Raw genomic sequence first — 21,502 nt, forward strand, 5'->3', positions numbered from 1 at the left:
AGAATTGAACCTAGCCTGAAGATTTTGGTATTGAAATGTAATACAATGGAATTTTCCCTGCAGCAAACACAAACGGGGAGATTTTAAATGAGGTGGCCCTGACTGAAACCTATGTCATCTATGCTGTCTATGAGTTGGTTCAGATTTCCAGCATCATTCATACCAGTTTTTGGATGTCAATGATAATAAATCTAGCAAGCGCCATGGCCCTGTCTCCAGCATACCCTTGCCAAGCCCCTTTCGGTTAAATTGCAACAATTCACAAGAGAACACTGGTAAGATTGATAATAAATCTGACCAAAAATGTTTGTCCATCTTTTCCTGGTAAAATCAACTGTTTTCCAGGGGTGTCTACATCAGCAAGTACCATCATGAAAAACTTTACCTTGTCAATAGTTTTAAGGATCACTGTGTAGTTATTGAAAAAATTTGTGTACGTCTTCAGCCGTGAGGAAAATTTGATAAAAACGTCACCTAAGCACTGTGCAGGCCCCCATTCCTGAAGTCGTTCAGTCAACTCGCATAACATCTGCCTGCATGAGAACATAATATTGTGATATGTGGCATCTAACATAATGTCATAACAAAAGAGCGTGAATTTGTCTATATTCATATCTATATTCATCAAACCCAATTATGCATCGGCTAGGTGGTATAATAACCAAAAAGATGAGGTCTATATCACTGTGTAAGAATATCCTATCATTTCTAACTATAGTGCAATGCAAACCTATGTGCCTCCATAGTTACAGATCACAAACGAACCTGTGTGTTGTATGAGCTGACAGTCATGAGTTACCCCATACCTCCCAACTTTTAAAGAATAGAAAGAGGGACAAAATGTGAGCAGACCGCAAATTTAGCCCCACCCACTTCTAAATTGACTCTGTTCATTCTCACCAATTTCTCGTTGGTTACACCCTGCACCCCACATCTCTACCCTCACAGTACACCCATGCACCCCACATCTCCCCCCACACAGTACACACTGCATTCCACATCTTTCTGCTCACAGTACACCCATGCACCCCACATCTCTCCCCCATTGCCCATTCTCACCCATTTCTCATTGGGTACACCCTGCACCACACATCTCTCTCCTCACAGTACACCCATGCACCCCACATCTCCCCCACACACAGTACACACTGCATCCCACATCTTTCTGCTCACAGTACACCCATGCACCCCACATCTCCCCCACACACAGTACACACTGCATTCCACATCTTTCTGCTCACAGTGCACCCATTCACCCCACCTCTCCCCCCCACATTACACCCTGCACCCCACATCTCTCCCCCCACAGTACACCCTGCACTCCACATCTCCCCCTCAGACACAGTACACTCTGCATCCCACATTACACACACACACAGTACACCCTGCATCTCACACCCTCCCCTCTCAGTACCTTAGACTACACATCTCTCCATCTCTTCTTTCCTGCACTGCCGTCATACAAAGACACGCCTACCTAGTCACATGATGTCTGACGTCACACGGGTCCTTCTGATTACAGTAGTCAAACTTTCCCCTGATCACCACCCACAGTTACAACCTTTTAACTAGAAGCGGGTGGTGATCAGGGGAAAGTTTGTTAATAAACAAAACACTTCAGGACAGAGCAGGAGATGCGATAAGCTGTGCGGGACCAGAGTTTAAAATGGGGAAAGTCCCGCTGAATGCAGGACAATTGGGGGCTATGGTTACCCAACTTTCCTGAGCAGGAGCATATATATAAATCACAGGGCCCCATAGCAAAAGGCAGGATAATTCCCCCAAAAAATATCACATATATATCATTTTACTGTAGATATAATGCTATTTCTTAAAAAAGGCAATGGGGGCTCTCTAGATGTGTATGTTGTAAGCAACTCTATGACCTGTGAAGGGAAGCAATGGCTGACTACAAACATAAGAGAGCCATGGACTGCCTAAGCTATATCATAAGCATATAGTATTCAGGTTACGTACTTGTTAACTTGTAAGATGTCAAGGATATCGGAGAAGATGATTTGCGTATTAGCGATGCTGAGGATGGCACGGTTAGATGACAAAGCAGCTTTCAGTGGGGTAACATACACATTCTTTACTATTTCTAAGATTTGCACATACTGTCTCTCGCTCCTCAAAATTTCTCGAGCAAACTTTGATCGTTTGTCTCCTTGATCTGCTTGTAACTTGTTATCCTGTACATATAACAAATGAATTATTTTCATATAATATAAATAATAGCGATTAACCAAATGTTCTCAAGTATGTGAAAATGCCCTGGACAGCCCTACTGCCTTCCGACAGACAGGTGATCTCATAGATTGCAAGCCCTTGTGGGCAGGGCCCTCTATCTCACTGTGCCAGTCAGTCATTGTTAGTATATTTGTCTGTATATTTTGTGTACTGTATGTAAATGAAAAAAAAAAAAAAAATTTTGTTTTGTATGAGGTTATGCACCAAAGTGAAAAAAGAAAGGTTGGAAAAGGTGCACTAAAATATAACTTTTATTGGTGAACTTAAAAGCCTAATAACCACACGATAAAATGGTCACACATATATAGGGCAATTAGGATCTGTGTGTGAATGCTGTCTGAATTGCTCAAACAAACAGATTGGTGTGAATCCCTGATTGGGTCCCTCCGGACTTCTACCTCAGTAATAATTCTATTGCCAGAACCTAAACTGAGGGGAACACCTACACCTCCTTTATAGGATTCTCACACAAAAGACACAGATGTCACCTGGGTCAGGCCGTGTCACATTGTATAATGACACCGCCATAACCCATGTCAGTTCGTGGGTGGTGTACCCCAAAGGTTTTGCATTCTGCTAGTGTCCGTATGGGACATAATACTGTGTGGAGGGGCCGCTATAGGACATTATACTGTGAGGAGGGGCCACTTTGGGACATTATAGTTTGTGTTAATGAGGTGTTATTCTGTGTTGGAGGGGGGCCCCCAAATCAAAAATTTGCATAGGGACAAGTCTTTGCCAGTTACACACCTGAATAGATCCTATCTTATTTAGGCTGGATAATCCCTTTAACTTTTAATTGTCTACATATTTATTTATTTAATTAATTTTTTTGGTGGGAACACCCTTGAAAGAGGGCCTTTCATGTCCTCGGAGATGGGCAGTATTATATACCGCTAGAAAGCTGACAGTGCACAGAATTTCAGGCTGAGGACACGAAAGGTCCTCTTTAAAGGGGCTCTATCATTGGGAAAAGTCATTTTTAGATAAGCACATCCTTGCATAGCCTTTAGAAAGACTATTCCACACCTACCTTTAGTATGTAAATTGCCTCAGTAGATTTTGAATAAGTCTACTTTTATGCATATGCTAATGAGCTTCCACCGTGCACCGGAATGGTCTCTGTGCACTGTCTGTCTGTGTATGTATAGCAGAGGTTGCTGTGCTGATGACTCGTCTCTGCTGTACATACACATAGTGCAGAAAGTGCACACAGACACTTCCGCTGCATGATGGAAGTTCATTAGCATATGAATAAAAACGGCCTTATTCAAAATCTACTGAGGCAATTTACATACTAAAGGTAGGTGTGGAACAGCCTTTCTAAAGACTATGCAAGGATGTGATTATCTAAAAATGACTTTTCCCAATGATAGAGCCCCTTTAACAGATTTGAGAATCTTCTGCTGTTTTGTTCTCAACAATACATTTTATTGCAATATTAGGGGAATATTGATCTTGTAAAACAACACAGCAAACAGGTAAATTGTCTGTGGTGTTTCCATCCTATAGCATAGCTTTCAGCATAGTGATAATAGTTACCAGCAACGTCAGCTGTTGGAATCTGACTTCAGATTGACTTTGGGAGTGAGAAGCTTTGTCTGTTTGGTCAACTGTAAGATCATCTTCCTGCTGCAAGAAAAATTTAGGATATTTTTTTGTCATTAACCAATAAACATATAATTTCATAGAAACCTTCTGGGAATAGCTACTTGAATATACAGGTTTTCATATGTGCAGATCCGTAGATACTAATATCTAGGCATCTCATCCTATTTCTGGATGCTGTCCAAGACATTAACCAATGTAAACCTTGCATATACAATGCAATCAATTATCAGAAAGGTTTTCAGTTCAGTGACATCCCATGTAGGTCTAAGGGGGCGTTCACATTACCATTGGTGACTGTCAGTAGTGTCCATAGCTATTGTTCGTTACAAGATTTTAGCAATGGACACTAGCTGTACCGTCAGAAATCCTTTAAAATTTCCATTCATTTCAATGGGATTTTATCTTGTGTCCATTTGTGTCCTGATGGATTGGGTGTAAACAAAGTCCATTTTTTTTCAGCGGACAAAAAATCCTACATGCAGGACTTTTCTGTCCATTAGAAAAAAAACGGGTGGCAAGTGTCTGTTATTTGTTGACATTGAAGTCTATGGGCAACGGAATTATAATTATTTTTTTTTAACTGGACACAAAGTCGCACATGCAGGAATTTGTGCCAGGTTAAAAAAAAAAAAACAGTTTTGCAGAGAGAGCAGAAGACGCTCACGGGCACTCACCGGCAGTCACTGAACGCCAGGTTTCCGTCTTCTGCCGACAGAAAACAGAAACCTGCAAAACGGAGATCGGGCGCTGGTGTGAACCCACCCTAACTGATGCTAGTGTGTCCGTTTTTTCTAATTGATCCATTAAATGGATCAGTTAAAAAAACCAGACACATTACCATCAGTTAGTGTCCATTAATGTCTGTCATCGGACACTTTCATAACGGAATTCAACGTTAGTGTGAGCACAAGTGGATTTCAGGCAACTGATATTCTCTGACATCACAAACCTATTTGTGTCAGGTAAACTACGGTGACCTATCAAGCGGATGAAAGACAGGTAACACGTGACCGCACACAGGGAAGCTGCATTACAACTGGTTTTAGCCAGGTAGACTACTGATATATCAACTCTGCCATGTAAACTGCTTGTAATATCATTCATGGGTTTCCTTCAGCAAAACTTCTGTCATATTAATTTTGCAATGATATCCACAGAGGTTGAGATATCATACAAAACATTAGAAGCTGGAGATCAAGGGGTCCATATACTCAGGAGCCCTCTCTGTTAGTGTCCACCCCAGGCTTTACCTTCAACAATGCTGACAATGTGTCCTGTGTATTTCCTTCTGACATCAGCAGTTGCTGACTGATCTCCTTGTTCTTCTTACATTTCTTTAGTAGACAAACAGCAAGGAACTCCAGCGGGTGATGCTGATACAAATAAAGAAGGGTGACATCAGCCTAATACAGACATTGGCAAGATCAGCTTTAAAAATGTCTATTAAATTTACGTACATTTTCCTCCTTAGCAAGTTCCACCAAAGCCTCAGTTAAAGCCTCGCCAACGTGTTGATGGGTCAATACCTTTCCCACAGGCATTGCATCATACATGAACTGCCCTGCATGGACAGAAATGTTATTCTTCCTCATTCACATAGCCAGGGGAAGTGTTCAGCCACTATGCATTTAGGTTTTATATATAAAAGGACCTCATACCACAAGCAGATTACCTATTATCCTTCCAGAGACATTCCTCTGCAGATCAGCTAGATAATTCTTCATTTCCCTCCTGACCACATGCAGCGCCTCTTCCATTACACTGGCCAGTCTGCACCAGGCTTGCAGTTTCACATCAGTGAAGTATAAACATGGAGGAGATTCATGGCTTCGGGGTGTGGGCAGCCATTCACTAAGGACTGAGGATATTGATATCAAGTTACTGTCAGCAATACTACTTTTAGAGTCACATATGGCTAGATTTAACTGTTATTCTGTTCTCAAACTTGTAGCTATAGAGGTATATCAATCCATAAAGACGGAATTGAGCAGTGGTAAGTCTTTGTTGTAGAATGAAGAAGCAAAGGAGGCCAATGTGGGCAGGATTAAGAATAGTCAAATTAATACCAGACTTTAACGGCTGGAGGGATCTGGCCCAGTAACAACCTATTTAAAAAAATAAAAAAAAAATCAGCGGGGGCCCACTGGGGGATTCATCAGTACCCCACTGGGCCACTCTGAGCCTGCTGACTGCGCAATGTAATGACAGGCTACAATAAAATTGCCTGACTGCTATAATACAGGTACTGCGCAACGTAAATATCAAGGGGCCCCACATAGTATAATAATATGATCCCCAGAACAGTCTCCCTCCAGTATAATGCCCAACAGTGACCATACACAGTACAATATCCTCCCCACAGTGGCCGTGCACAGTATACAATTCTCCCAAGAGCCCCCACTTCCCTCTTCAGAGTATAATAAGTGAAGAACCAGGGGAAGCGAGTACAAATAACAAACATTTATACTCACCTTGCCCAACCTCTCCTGGACATCATTGGTGCGTCCAGTGGTTTCCAGCATCCTTGTTGGGCTGCATCCGGCCTGTGAATGATGTCATGCACCCCAGGGTTAGAATTGAGGTTTGGGCCCCACGTGCATCTGCCTGCTCAAGGAAGGTGAGTAAAAATAACAAAAACTCATACTTACCATTCCTGGGGGTCCAGTGGTTCCCAGCCTGCAGCAGACACCACATGCCACAAGGGTCACCGCTGAGGCCTGTGTTTGTGCATCACCAGTGATCCCTGGGCACGTGATGTCTACTGCAGGTCAGAGAGCCCAAAGAGGACACTGGATATCAAGGAGAGGGGAGCATAAGTGCTTCTTATTTTTACTCACCTCCCATGGGCAGGCTTCTACTGAAAAGGGGCCCCGCAGCATGTACATACATGACATGAAACTAGGCCCCTTTCCATTAGTGGTGCTGTTCACAGACAGCAGTGAGGAGTGCCGATCTCTGGTGCCTAAGGTATATATTGGAGATAGTTTTTGGTGAATCATCTGTAGCTGGCTGTGGGCTACCTACTCCTCCAGGAGTGGTCGCAAAATTGAGCTACACTCCCCACTGATCAGAAATAACCCCTTAAAGTGGTAAGACACTTAATATGTGAACTACTAAACTCCCTTGGAAACTGAATGGGGCAACAGTATGCATACTTGACTACCACACCATTCAAAGCCCTCTTCCCATGATTGTGATTGACCCCCATAAATCAAACACTTACCACTTATTTTCTAGATAAGTAAAAAGGTTCCATCTTAGGACAACCCCTTCGAAAGGGAATAACATAATAAAACATGACCAAGTAATATGACTTTTATTCTAAAGTTAGTTAATTTTCACCATGGCACCAAGGATCTAAAAATGTTTATACCGCTGGTGCCGCTAGTTCTCAACAGTAGGTTTAGCTGTCAACAGCTAAGAGGCCAAATACAAGACTCAAAAGCCACATGAAGCTCCGACTATTAGGGAAGAGGATACTAAACTAAAGGAAAATGTTATTCTTAAATGTACAGTATCTTCAGTAATCCATGGTCAAGCATTATTATATAGGATTAGTCTTCACCCCATAACACAGAATAACACCCAAGGGACGCGCCTTACAAGCGAGCTGTGTACAAACTCATAGAAAGTATCTAACCCATACACATCTACCCAGGAACGGAGGAAAAAGATGGCCTGACATGTTGAGTTAACATCCAACTTTGCTGGACAAAAGGCAGTACATAACAGACAAAGTGAAGGAATAAAACAACTAACTATTGATTTCTCTTGGAATTCTTATACAGTGATTTAATTATATTAAAATATCATCACTAATAATTGAAGATTTTAACCTAAACTTACGATGATGAAATGACCCTGTAGCAATCCCACTTGGGGAACAAAACGTTATCCCAGTTATCTGAGAAAGATACCCAAGAACTTCCATTCCAGATTCTGTAATACAAAATGTAAATATGAGGGCAGGCTACATTAGGTATATACATATTCGGTAGTGACACAGATCATGTGACGCCAGAGAAGCTATGCATCATATGGGAAGATAGAATAAAATGGAAAGAATTCTAGATTTACATTAATAGGACTTCATGGATGAAAATTCATCAAATATTCTGGATTTTTGACAGTTACAGTGTATAAAATGTATATCACTGTTCAACTATGAAATAGGATAAAAGGCCTGGACCACCTACTCTGCACAATTTTCTATAAAACTGGCCCTGACAGAAGACCTGGAGCTAGTGTTCTCTAAAATGTACCATAAAGGATTATTAATGTGTCAACATGGACCACAACATACTACACTTTTTACTGTCCATGATACACAACTGGGAGAATGTACTAAAGGTGGGTTCACACTACTGTTTTTTATTGCCCTTTGCTCTCATCAGTCAGAGGATGAGAGCAATGGACATCAACAACTGATGCAGATGGAGTCCCCTCTATTTGGTATCCTCCTGTAGTCACCCTCACAGAAACATGAAGGAAGCTTTCTTCTGTCATATTTATTTAACTTTTCCTAACATGTTACTAGTAGCCGCGCTGATCTTACGTGTACACATATTTGTATGGCCTGTACCTTGCACTACTAAAGGTAGATTATTCCACAATTTATTAAAAGTTCCAATAATGATCTCTCAGGACATTGCTATCAGTTTTAATAATAACTATAGATGAGCATATTGATTCAGTCATACCTGAAGCCGCAAGTGGAACAAATATATCAATATGGCCGCCATCTTTCAGTCTCTGCACACAGCTCCCTAATTTTTCCCAAAAGTTCCTAATGTCAGAATTCAAGACACTCTTGGACGTGACTTTTACACCTGGAAAACAGAAAACACAAAAAAAATCACTGAGCCAATTGGGAACCCAAATGCATGTTTCCCCCAGTCCCAACATTTTGTATAAAAAGTCCAAATACACCACGTCTACTACATTACCCATGTCCAGTCTTGAACTGACCTCCTGCTGATCAGATTAGTCTGACAGGACCGATTCCTCATAAACCCATGCTGATTTAGTGTTATAAGATTATTTACATTGAGATACTCCAGGATAGCATCTCTGAGGAAGCCCTCAAATATCTTTCCTACCACAGAAGTCAAAGCTATAGTTTCCAGACTCACTTTTAGACCCCTATTTTAATAATGTCACCACATTTGTTATACAGTTATCCTGTGGAACAGACATTACTGAATCCTTAACCCCTTCACCACATCGGTGGATGTTGGACTTTTAAAGACAGCAATATTTGTAACTGTAGGGGCCACTATGGGACATTATACTGTGTGGAGGGACCACTGTCGCACATTATACTTGTTCAACGGGCCACTATGTGTAAATCTGACATTATACGTGTGGAGGCCAGTAAAGAGGGCATTATGCTATGCGAGGGTGGGGGCTCCCAAGTCAAACGTTTGCTATGGGGCCCAGGCTTTGCAAGTTACGCTTCTGGCTGAGCAGTATATAGAGGTTTAGAACAACATACAGTCCAATCCAGACAATGTCTTTTTCAGGAGAAACCGTGCACATTTCAGAAAGACAATGCCATATACTGCATTCATCACAACTACATGGCTTTACAGAAGAAGAGTCCAGGTGCTGATGTAGGCAATAGAAAACATTGCGTGCATTATGAATGTGACAGCTTATGAGCGACGTTCACCTGTATTACAAATTCACATGAGCAATCCTTACCCTGCATCAAGTGTATTTGCTGAGAATCTCCATCTGCAATGAGTCCAATGCTCTGTGCTGTCCGGCCATCCAGTGCTTTCTCCACACAGAAGAGCAGACTGTCAGGAGTCATTCCATAGTAGTCATATACTATAGGTATCACACTGGGTTTCACACTACCTAGAAGGACCTGCAAAAACAGCAAGAAATCAGCTTTCTAGCATCTAAAATGAGGTAAGATAGACATCAAGTACAAGTACCTCATATGCTGGAATATGAGATGATATCAACATGAGGTGAAGCGGAGCATTATAGGAGCATGGTGATGAATGTCGGTATTGAAGGCTGCGGCATAAATGGCTGGATGTAGCTGGGCTGTTCAATCCAACTACATTCTTGCTAAAAATAAAAAAAGGCTGTGAAGTACACAATACTATAGATGCTATAGGTACACAATACTATAGGTACACAATACTATAGGTACTATAGGTACACAATACTATATATGTGATAGGTACACAATACTATAGATGCTATAGGTACACAATACTATAGATGCTATAGGTACACAATACTATAGATGCTATAGGTACACAATACTATAGATACACAATACTATAGTTACACAATGCTATAGGTACACAATACTATATATCCGATAGGTACACAATACTATAGATGCTATAGGTACACAATACTATAGATACACAATACTATAGTTACACAATGCTATAGGTACACAATACTATATATCCGATAGGTACACAATACTATAGGTACACAATACTATATATGCGATAGGTACACAATACTATATATGCGATAGGTACACAATACTATAGATGCTATAGGTACACAATACTATATATGCGATAGGTACACAATACTATAGATACTATAGGTACACAATACTATAGATACACAATACTATAGATGCTATAGGTACACAATACTATATATCCGATAGGTACACAATACTATAGATGCTATAGGTACACAATACTATAGATACTATAGGTACACAATACTATAGATACACAATACTATAGATGCTATAGGTACACAATACTATATATCCGATAGGTACACAATACTATAGATGCTATAGGTACACAATACTATATATGCGATAGGTACACAATACTATAGATACTATAAGTACACAATACTATAGATACTATAGATACACAATACTATATGTACACAATACTATAGATGCTATAGGTACACAATACTATAGATTATATAGGCACACAATACTATAGATACTATAGGTACACAATACCATAGATACTGTAGAGATCATCTAATACTTCCAAGGTACATAATCTGAACTGCTTTGCATGAGAAGAAATCACACAACTTTTAGCTTTAGCAGTAGGGAAAGTCATTGAAAATCTGACTAAACTCATTCTCATTCCTGGAAATTAAAGGTGTTCACCTCTCTTTAAAAAAAAATTAAAAAAAATAAAATAATAATTAATTATTATTATATATAATATTTGCCTTGAAAACTACTGCATCAACAAAACAGTGTTTTTACCCCTGACCTTGTTATACACTGTTGTAGAGGCTGTTAGGAACGTAATTCACATTTTGTAAAGGACAATCTTGCTGCTGACAAAAATCAGCTTTTAATTTGTATACAAATGAGCTGATCGGAACACGGGGTGAAGGGTGCGGCTGTCAGTGCACCTGTTTCACCTGTAGTAGGCACACATTGGCACCTGTACATTTTTATATTAGCAGGTAGCATAAGTGACAACTACAGATGAGATTGGCAGGCCACTCCCCTTGTGCACTGAACAGTTAATTTGCATACAGATTAAAAGTTGTCACAAATTCATAAATGGGTCTTTCCTACCAACTAGTGCAGACTCCACGTTTCTCTCTCCTTTATTCCATTGTGTTTCTTCACTCCTTTATTTTCCACCTCTCATTGTCATTATTTCTTCCCAGTTTCAGACTGTTATTTTTCACAAAAAGTCTCATTGCTTCACACCTACATAACACTTATGAAGGGTACCACACAAAGTCGTTCAAAATTAGACCCATTACTCACTATGCTGAGAATGATGCCGTAACAATGATCACTTTCATACAGTCATGGCCCTAAGTGTTGGCACCCCTACAGAAAATGATTGCAATCACACATTTTGTTATACATATGTTTATTTCCTTTGTGTTTATTGGAACGCCGCAACTAAAAAGAGAAAAAAAAGCAAAAAAAATTATATAACTTTACACAAAACTCCAAAAATGGGCCAGATACAATTACTGACGCCCTAAATTGCTTCCTATGACCATCAACAAGCTTCTTACACCACTCAACTGGAATTTTGGGCCACTCTTCTTTTGCAAACTGCTCCAGGTGTCTCATATCTAAAGGGTGCCTTCTCCCAATAGCAATTTTAAGATCTCTTTATAGGTGTTCAATGAGATTTAGATCCAGACTCACTGCTGGCCATTGCAGAAGTCTCCAGCGCTTTGTTTCCATCAATTACTGGCTGGTTTTTGAAGTATGTTTGGGGTCATTGTCCTGCTGGAAGACCCATAACCTAGGATGCAAACCCAGCTTCCTGACACTTCCTGACAAGATTGTTGATATTTTTCCACAATTTTGGTTCTCAAGTCCTCAGACAGTTCTCTTCTCCTGTTTCTGTTCTCCATGCTTAGTGTGGCACAAACAGACAAGCAATGCAACAATTGGGTCAACTTCTCTCCTTTTTGTCTAGTTTCAGGTGTGCTTTTTTATATTGCCCACACCTGTTACTTGCCACAGATGAGTTTGAACAAGAATCACCTACTTGAAACAAAGTTATTTACCCACAATTTTGAAGAGCTGTCAACAATTTTGTTTGGCCCATTTTTCTTTTTTGTGTGTTATTTAAATACACACAAAAGGAAATAAACATACATATAACAAAACATAAGTAACGGCAATAATTTTCTTGGAGAAATACTTAATTTCCTTGAAAAATTTCAGGGGAGCCAACACTTACAACCATGACTGTAATTGAAGGGTAATTTTTATGCCGAAACTGCCCTACCTATAAATCATATTACCCATGTTGCTTAGATTAGATTATAACCCAAGCTAGGGTGCAAATGTACCTTTTAGGCAGAGAATTCATGGACTGCACTACAAGTTTTTTTTCCAGAGCTAATGTAAAACTTGGAGTGTGGCTTTCTTCTTCCTTCAGCCGATGTGTAAGATGTTTTTCTGAGCCTTTGTCTTGACCCTATGGAATTAACAGAATTATAACACAGAAATTTACCATTTACAGTATGTAAAATCTATAACCCTTAAAGCAATAGTCACAAAGTTAAATGATACAAATAAGACGCATAGAGAGGCAGGTTCCTGAAGAAGATGGAGGCGTCGCTGGAGAGTTCTCTCGCAGCATTGGGGACACTTCCAGTGCTGTTTGAGCGCTGGGGCCAGCCCCCAGTGCTGCTAGAGAACTCATTTGATACCGCAGAAAAACCCGGTTTTCTACCTAACGGCAGGGAATACATCTAAAGGTAGGAGACAAATAGCCTTTCATAAGGCTATTCCAATGTGTTATCGAGAAAAAAAGGGTATCCAATCATAGGATCCCTTTAAAACCTATACAGGGCTCTGGTCTTCACTGCAGGGGACCACCAGGTCGCTTCCTTTAGGAGTAGTTCTGGTATAGGTGATGCACCCGAGGGTCAGGAAACAGCATGGTCAAGTCTGGTCTGAAGGTCAGGGGCAGGCAGTGGACATGCAAGGTTATGGGAACCCAAAAGGTCATACGAGAAGAAACAACAGATCAGAGACGGTATCAGAAATGAGGAGGAGGTCACTAAATAGAAGATCAATCAGGAATACAAACATGAAAGCCTTTCAGGAACTGGATGTCTATGATCCTGTGTTGTGCAGTGCAGAGGGCTGAGCAGGTTTAAATAGACCAGAAAATTCTGAGATTGGCTGAAGGTTCCATAGGTGTGTCTGTTAACTCAAAAGTTGCTGAGAAGGAGTGCGCGCTCATGGTTTGGACAGGTCCGGGCACATGCAAGATGGTGACTACATGGAGGAGAACGGACTGCATGGCGAGAAATCGCAGTAACTGGGGAACAGTGCTGGCTAGGTATAGAAGTACAATGGTGATTGCAGACTGATACAATATGATCACACTGGCAGAACTTGCTGATCATCTTAATAGGCTCTAGCTTTTCATCTGTTGTATATAGAATTTGTCAATTTCATGTGTAAGTGTAAATTTCATGTCATAAGTTCATGTGAATGTATGCAATGCAATTAGCTCCTGATCTCCCTCTAGTGGCTGGCAGAATTATACGATTCTCTTCACTGATGGCAAGCTGGAATCTTCAGTGGAAATTTTACTACTGTATATTACACTTTACGTATGGTACATAAGACAGGACATCTCATTTATGTACATAGTAACAAAACTATTTTTTCTCACCCTGATAAGCCAGAGAGCGGCCTGTAAAGCTGCCTGGTTGGTCATACTCATTGATGTAGCTACTGTTAATCTGGAGTTTACTGCTGATCTCCAAGCTCCACTCATCCATGGTGGTCTGGTGTTGAAGAGCTCTCCTAAAAAGCATACATTGTTATGAATCTTATATCTATTACACCGGCCGAAAAAATTCTATTCATTTACCAAGAATAACATACTGCAGATGATCACTCAATTTCCCATCAGCAAGGTCCAAATAACCCCTTGTTCACGTCTGCATTTGGTAATCCATTCAGGGAGTCCACATGCGGACCCCCTCAACAGACTACCAAACGCATTTGCAAGCGCTGTGCAGTAAAAGCACACAGACCCCATAGACTATAAAGCTGCAGATTTCTGCAGGGAACATGCAGACAGGAAAGTAGTTTACAATCTAATTTCCTCTCCGAATGACACGTGCAGAGATCTTGTGGCAAGTACAGGGGCCTCAATATAGTCTATGGGGTCCGTGTGCTTTCACTGCACAGCGCTTGCAAATGCGTTTTGTAGTCCGTTCTGGGGATCCCCATGCGGACTCCCCGAACGGATTACCAAACGCAGATGTGAACGAAGGGTAAGTCTTAGGGCCTTCTCGGGGACCACCCGAGGAGGTAATAATTGGGAATGCGTGTTCCTAAGAACATTCATACCTGTCCATTTCTGTGTGGTTTGCAGCATTGACTTGGGACTGCTACAGTATGGCGATGAACAGCTGGGTTTGGATCAGTGCATTGCCTTGTTTACCCATGGTAATTTGCTGCCCGCAATATTTTACGGTGCAACATAACAGATACCATCTGATGCACAAGCTCATTTGTCAGGTGCTTACACAGGTCATTTATCGATAACTGACTCAATTCTCACCTATTGTGAAAGTGCCCTAACATCATAGAGCCTAGGCTGGCAAAGTGATCTGAGTTTTGTTGCTAGGTTAATCCTTATTATAGCTGCAGTTTCTTTGGGTATCTTTTACGGCCTAGAGGACAGTGTAGTGTGATCTAACTGTACAAGACCTTCAGATCTAGTTATAGACTGTCTTTTCGGAGTCTTGTTCGTTTCAGGTTTTGAAAGGTTAGTGACAGGATCTGGATAGTAAAGGAAGTAAACTGCTATGCTAGTGCACACTAGGTCTTATGTACATAATGATAGGGGATGTCAATTGGCTGTATTGCCAAGGTACTTTTCAGTTTGCTTTATGATAGCTGTGTTTAGTCATTGAACTAATTGGAAACCATAGAAGAGTTAAAACGTGCACATAATCTGCAATCTGAAGGCATTATGTGACTGAGCCTTCACTATGAAGGAACAAAGTCCACGGTGTATAATACACTGCACAATTTGCGTATAGCAGATTCTCTTGGTTACAGTAACTGTATACAGGCTTGTGCTTATTATTATTAGCCAAGTGCTGGAGATTTCCCTGACACCTGTTTAAGTGCGGCACGTCATGTTTTCAGACCCCAATAGAGCAGAGAGACTACAGTAGGTAGAAATTCATTATTCCTGTATATTATTCTTCTGAAGCACAACATACACATCTGTCCTGTAGAGGTTCTGTTCAGTTTTCAATCATTTTTTGCATTTTTTACTCAGTTAGAAGAGCAGAACAGTTAAAAAGATGAGTTCCAGATCTGTGAGATGATGGAACGGACTTAAAATGGTTCCAACATCTTGGCAGGAAGAGTAGCTCAGCGTGCCATGCTATATATCTTATTAAATAAGACTGAATTATTGACTGAGCCTCCAGCAGAAATGTGAACAGAGCCGTAGATTTACTGAACTTTGTTTTTGAATTTTGGGTAGATATGCGGAATTATCTGAAGATGAAAGTATCACTGATTCCATTATTAAAGTATTTTCTATCTCTTCTCACGTTTTTCCAGCGCTAGCCTTTCATGAAGCATCCGGCGCAGCCATTTCTCCTGCAGTTTTTCTTCTTGCTCCTCTCTCTTCTCCTTTGTCTCATTTAATGTGCCATATGTCTCAGCAGCTTCCCTTGGCGTCAGATAATCTAGGCTACAGGCACAGGAAATATAATGTCTCTTCCATGCACCATATTCATTGTCTGCTGGAGTATATGGCAGAAACCAGCCAAACTTTGTGCATTTTCGTATCCATAAGCAATCCTAAGAAAACACAGAAGAAAAATGATTTCCTTTTTTTGAACCACTGGTTAGACCATCAGAATGAAATTGCAATTTTTACATATTACATAGTGTATCATTATAACAAGTACACTTAAACATGGCACTTACACAGGGCACACCACAAGTAAGCTATGAAGTATACCAACTAAACTTACACCCAGAACAACAACCTTTTACCCATGATGTCAATGAAACTGTTATCTTAGAAATTGCTCTCATGCAAAACTCCCCTCCTTCTATACCACCAGTACACACTAGCCACATCAGTCCCTCTCTCCTTTCCCCCTTTCCCACATATACATATACGTACAGACTCCTATCACACACTTTTCACTCACTTTAACCAACCTAATCCCTCTATTTCTTTTATCAGTGAAACTAAACACCCACATAAATCACTGAACCATATTCTGTCTGTCTCTTTTTCTCCTCCTAGCTGATGGGACATCTCTCCAAACCCTGCCCCTCCTTCTTTCCCTAACTTTACTTCTCCCTGCACTCATAGAAGTCCCCTAACCTCATTAATATTCACTGTGTTCCCGCTCCTTATCTTTCTCCTGTCCCTTTTAAGGCTGGTCTTACACGGCTGTAATGCAAGTCCGCAAATGATCCGCAATTGAGGGTTTTCAATTGCGGACACATTATATTCAATGTGGCCTCTTACACCACCGGATATTTTATCCGTGGTGTGGCTGGGCCGCAACCGTGGTCCGCAATTTATAGCACATGTCCGTAATGGCCGTGAATTGTGGTACTGCATGCTCCTGTAGTTCTATGGAGAACAGGAGCATATTTGCACATGCGCGCGTAAGCGGTCTCAAAAAAAAAAAAAAAAAGGCCACCAGCCTGTGCACTTGGCTCTTGCCTGCGTCCCGATGGCAGAGCCAACTGCACAGGTGCCGGAGTGTGACCTCAGCTGGAAGAAAACGGCAGAAGAGGCGGTTGCTGTTGAAGATGGAGGCGTCGCTGGAGAGATTTCTCTGGCAGCATTGAGGACGCCCCTAGTGCTGTTTGAGCGCTGGGGCCCGCCCCCAGTACTGCGAGGGAGCTCATTTGCACACCAATAAAAAACGGTATTTCTACCGAACAGCGGGCCGGAGGCGACTGATAAAGGTAGGAGACGAATAGCCTTTCTCAACTAGAAAAAAAAGTGTTTAAATTATAGGATCCCTTTAAAAGTGCACTGGATGAGGCAGTTACCCCCTCCACCTGAAAATTTCAATACAGGCTGCAGTATCTCATTGACATTGACATGAGCTCTATTATTATATTTTAATTTATTTCTTTCATCTTTGTGGATTTTGGTGTAGAAAAGTTTGCTAGTTTCTGAGCTCATTTGTACAAAACTTGGAGACATTTTTTCACTACTTAGGGCTCGTTCACATCTGCGTTCTCCTGTCCGTAGTGCAGGTTTCCGTTTCCTGCCTAAAACAGAGCAGGATACGGAAACCTGCAGGAGTCTCTCTCACCCATTCATTTGAATGGGTGAGAGAGATGTCCGGCCGTGAGCGGCGGTGAGCGTTTTAGGCTCTCCGCCGCGAAACCGGGTTTTAGAATCCGGACACAGAGTCGGACATGCAGTACTCTGTGTCCGGATAAAAAAATCCGGTTTCGCGGCGGAGAGCCTAAAACGCTCACCGCCGCTCACGGCCGGACCCGGTCTATGGTTTCCGTCTTCTGGCATGCAGAAGACGGAAAGCACAGAACGGAGACCCTGAACGCAGGTGTGAACCTAGCGTAACTCTACTTCTTAGTGGGTGTCTAGCTGTCTGTAGTTATCAACTGCGATTTTTTTTATTTATTTATTTATTTTAAAGTTAAAATTGTAAAAAAAAATTACAAACTCACTGCAGAGAGTGGGTGTTGTAGAAAGTGGAGTAGCATCTCAGGATAGAAATGTTAGGCTTATTTATGTGTGACATTTTCTGAACAATTTGCAATATTTGATAAATGTGGTGCAAGTTAGCAACACTGACTTTAAAAATTCCCCTTTCAATAAATCTCCCCCAATGTGTTTTAAAAAATGGTGATGTCACATGGTCATTTTTCATGTCCATGTGAATAAGGTGTAATGATCATTTTACTAAGCACAATACCTTCAGTGCTCTGATAATATTTGTACTTATTTTATATTAATAATGAATATGCTGATGTTTAGTAAGACATTGATTCATCTCATCCCTTACCTGTTCAGACAGGAATTTCCAATGCCAACATACTTGTGCTGCAGAACACAGGTCATGAGGATTGAGGAAAGATAAGATGTACAGAGACAGAATCCTGGGTAAGACGGTGGTAAAATCTACCTTGGTAACAGGAACCTCTTCAGAAAACCAGTCTTGTATAAATCTGTAAGACAATTATTTATTCCCAAACCAATTTTGGGAGATTTTGAATGGAATTTTAAAGGCCTATATATCATAACGACCCACCCTCCTTCCCCCCCCCCCCCCAAAAAAAAAACCCATCCCATTTTCAAAGCTCAAATAATTCAAAACAGCATTTGGGAAGTTTGTTAACCCTTTAAGCATTTCACAGAAATAAAAAGAAAATATGGTGAAATTTAGACATTTTTTCAATAATGCACTTATTGAGCCCTAAATATACACATTCAAGGGATAAAAGAGAAAATGCATCACACAACCTGTTACACAATTTTACAGGAGAAAGGCAATACCCCACATGTGGATGTAAAACGGTTTTGTTACACAGCAGCTCTCTAAAAGGAAGGAGCACCAGTAGGCTTTTTAAGAGCAGATTTTGCTGATTTCAGGCGCCAAGTCTCATTTGCATCGCCCATGCAGTCCAATGGAAACCACCTAAACGTTAATTTTGGAAACTACACCCCTCAAGGAATTAATCAAAGGGTATAGGGGTATAAAAGGTAGTTTTAAAAACTAACCTAGAAATTCACAGATGGTGAGGGGGATGCCTAAATCACATTCACTGAATATCCCCCATTTATTAAATATTGTTAAAAGATGGCGTACAGCCAATATAAGAATAAAGATAAATGTCCAGCGTCAGATAGTAAATGTGACTACAGGCAGAGCTCCCACACAGCTAATGAAATCTCAGTTCTATATGCTAGCAGACCTGATGTCTGGTGATAATTCACATTTGTCTCATTGGCACCCACCATCCTTATAAATCTCATACAAATGGGGTTCAGGGGAGCCGAGATAAAGAAGGACAGCCCTACAGGCAAACCCATGGAAATAATGGATTTGTTTTGCATTTTCTGCAGTGGGTGGATATTGTTTGTTACTGCACTTCACAGTAAGTTTTACAGCTGTGTCCAAAACCTTAAAGGGGAAAACTGTAGTTTTAAAAGCTTCTGATTTACGGACATTACTGACATTATGGCGTACACATGGTAAACTTTCCCACTGTTGGGAAGCCACTGGAAAGTGAAACATTTTGCGAAAAGGAATGACATTTTGCTCAGTGGTATGATAGCTTGTTTAGAGTATAGTAACATATAGCAGATGTGTCATGCGACAAAACCAGTTGCGCAAAAAAAAATTTCACATATTGATTTTTTACACAAATACTGTGACTAGTATTTTTGTCATGTCAGCATGTAGCCATAGTTTAAATGGAGTTGTTTCTGCAACATGAGCATGGATTTCTACAAGCCCATGTAAACATAATAGACTGCAATCCATTCAAGTGTGAATACCCCCTAAATGTGTTCCATTGTTACTGAGCTGTACTCTTCACTTACTTCAATTGTGACTTGCTGCTCCTTGTTAATATGGCATGTAGAAATTGTTTGCGCTGTTTATCTGTCCATAGATCATACCAGTGTCCTATGAGATTAACTCTTTCATAAAACAGCTGCAAACAAGAAAAAGCAAAAGAATAAAATGAATGGACATCTTTTTTGATGTATAATTTATTATAGTAAGGTAAAAAAAACTCTCATAGTTATCCACTCATATCTAAATGCAGATATAATCTAAACTTTTGTTTGGCAGCCAATATGTTACTCACTTCACCTCTCTCCTGTCCATTTTTCAGTACAGGGATGTATTGAGCTAGACCTGCTCCATGGCCAATAACTTTTGGAATAATCCAATTGATAGTGGCTGATTACAAAAAAAAAAAAAAAGCTATAATACAACCCACTGCTACTGGGCCCCATCATCAAATCCACCCATGACTATGAGATGAGCCTGAGATCCTGCTAAGAAGTGGAATTTTGCTTACAGCATCTTGACATGTACTGAGTTGCAGCCTTGCTTGGGATTGGCAGGGAGAAGAGGAGCTATGGAACCGCATGTGTCCTAGGACCCTAAAAGAAGTTGGAGACCACCGCCAGAGAGACAGAACTTATACTGTGGGGGCTAGGAGACTCTGTTATATATTACTTAGTGTGACCAGAGACTGGAAGTGTATCAATCCTCTCCGGCTCAGCTACAACTGGTTACTGTGAGTTTTGTGAGCCTCTTACAGACTGTACTGTACAAAGGGAATTCTTTAAATCTTTTTGTACAGTTATAACAGTGACAAAAAAAAATACAAGAAAATGGACTATTGGTTATATTAGTAGTCACCCAGTTTCTACCTAGCCAGTGTAGTGTACAATACCTATGCCACTTAATGGGATAGTTTTCTGTATGTTTACAGTACTGATACGTGTACCTGCTTGTTGGAAGACTTGCTTGCCATAGGTGTCCAGGCACTAAATCGTGTTTGGTTGCTCACAATTTGATCCTGGTTTATGTTGTCTCTAATTGCCATTTCTGTCTCTCCTCCCTGGAGCCCAAGACTTTCCAGCTGCCATCGCTTTACACTGTGCGGACTGTATCTCCTTGGACTGGTCATAATTTCCACTACAAAGAGAGTAACTTATAAAACAGCACAGTAAACTTTCATAACGGTATATGTGATAGACATTAGATATTAACCTCTAAAACCCCCCAGACTATTCTGTTCTAAAGCAGAACATCATTTTTGACAATCATATTAACATTGTTGCACCAGATCATATAACAAAATATCTGATACAGTACCAAAATATAAAAAAAGATATCAAATGCTTGCTTCAATAAATTAACATATTGATGTGGTACGACCCTATTTATAAACAGATATATAAATATAGACAAAAGTTTTCATACCCCTTGAACTTTTTCACATTTTGTCACCTTGCAACCACAATCTTAAATATATTTTATTGAGATTTTAAGCAATCGACCAACACAAAGCAGCAGATAATTGTGAAGTTTAGTGAAAATGATGCATGGTTTTCAAAATTTAAATTAAATAAAAATCTGAAGTATTCAGCCCCCTGTACTCGGATACCCCTAAATAAAA

At 40.5% G+C, this 21,502-nt stretch overlaps 1 protein-coding gene across 1 annotated transcript in view; it reads right to left on the reverse strand.

Annotated features, from left to right (window-relative positions):
* ECT2L (epithelial cell transforming 2 like) overlaps positions 1–21,012 on the reverse strand; it is a 36,944-nt gene extending 15,932 nt beyond the window's left edge. Inside the window, exons 1-16 of the mRNA XM_075267899.1 lie at positions 20,828–21,012; positions 19,908–20,020; positions 18,367–18,529; positions 15,907–16,159; positions 13,998–14,131; positions 12,658–12,785; positions 9,804–9,942; positions 9,565–9,733; positions 8,562–8,690; positions 7,708–7,800; positions 5,534–5,719; positions 5,319–5,422; positions 5,112–5,234; positions 3,793–3,879; positions 1,978–2,192; positions 386–533 (exon numbers count right to left, since the gene is read on the reverse strand). Coding sequence (XP_075124000.1) covers positions 386–533; positions 1,978–2,192; positions 3,793–3,879; positions 5,112–5,234; positions 5,319–5,422; positions 5,534–5,719; positions 7,708–7,800; positions 8,562–8,690; positions 9,565–9,733; positions 9,804–9,942; positions 12,658–12,785; positions 13,998–14,131; positions 15,907–16,159; positions 18,367–18,529; positions 19,908–20,020; positions 20,828–21,010 — 2,367 coding nt within the window. The 5' untranslated portion in view covers positions 21,011–21,012. The remainder of the gene's footprint in view (positions 1–385; positions 534–1,977; positions 2,193–3,792; positions 3,880–5,111; positions 5,235–5,318; positions 5,423–5,533; positions 5,720–7,707; positions 7,801–8,561; positions 8,691–9,564; positions 9,734–9,803; positions 9,943–12,657; positions 12,786–13,997; positions 14,132–15,906; positions 16,160–18,366; positions 18,530–19,907; positions 20,021–20,827) is intronic.
* Positions 21,013–21,502: the final 490 nt, after the last annotated feature.

The sequence above is a fragment of the Leptodactylus fuscus genome, chromosome 3 (assembly GCF_031893055.1).
Source record: "Leptodactylus fuscus isolate aLepFus1 chromosome 3, aLepFus1.hap2, whole genome shotgun sequence".
NCBI lineage: Eukaryota > Metazoa > Chordata > Amphibia > Anura > Leptodactylidae > Leptodactylus > Leptodactylus fuscus.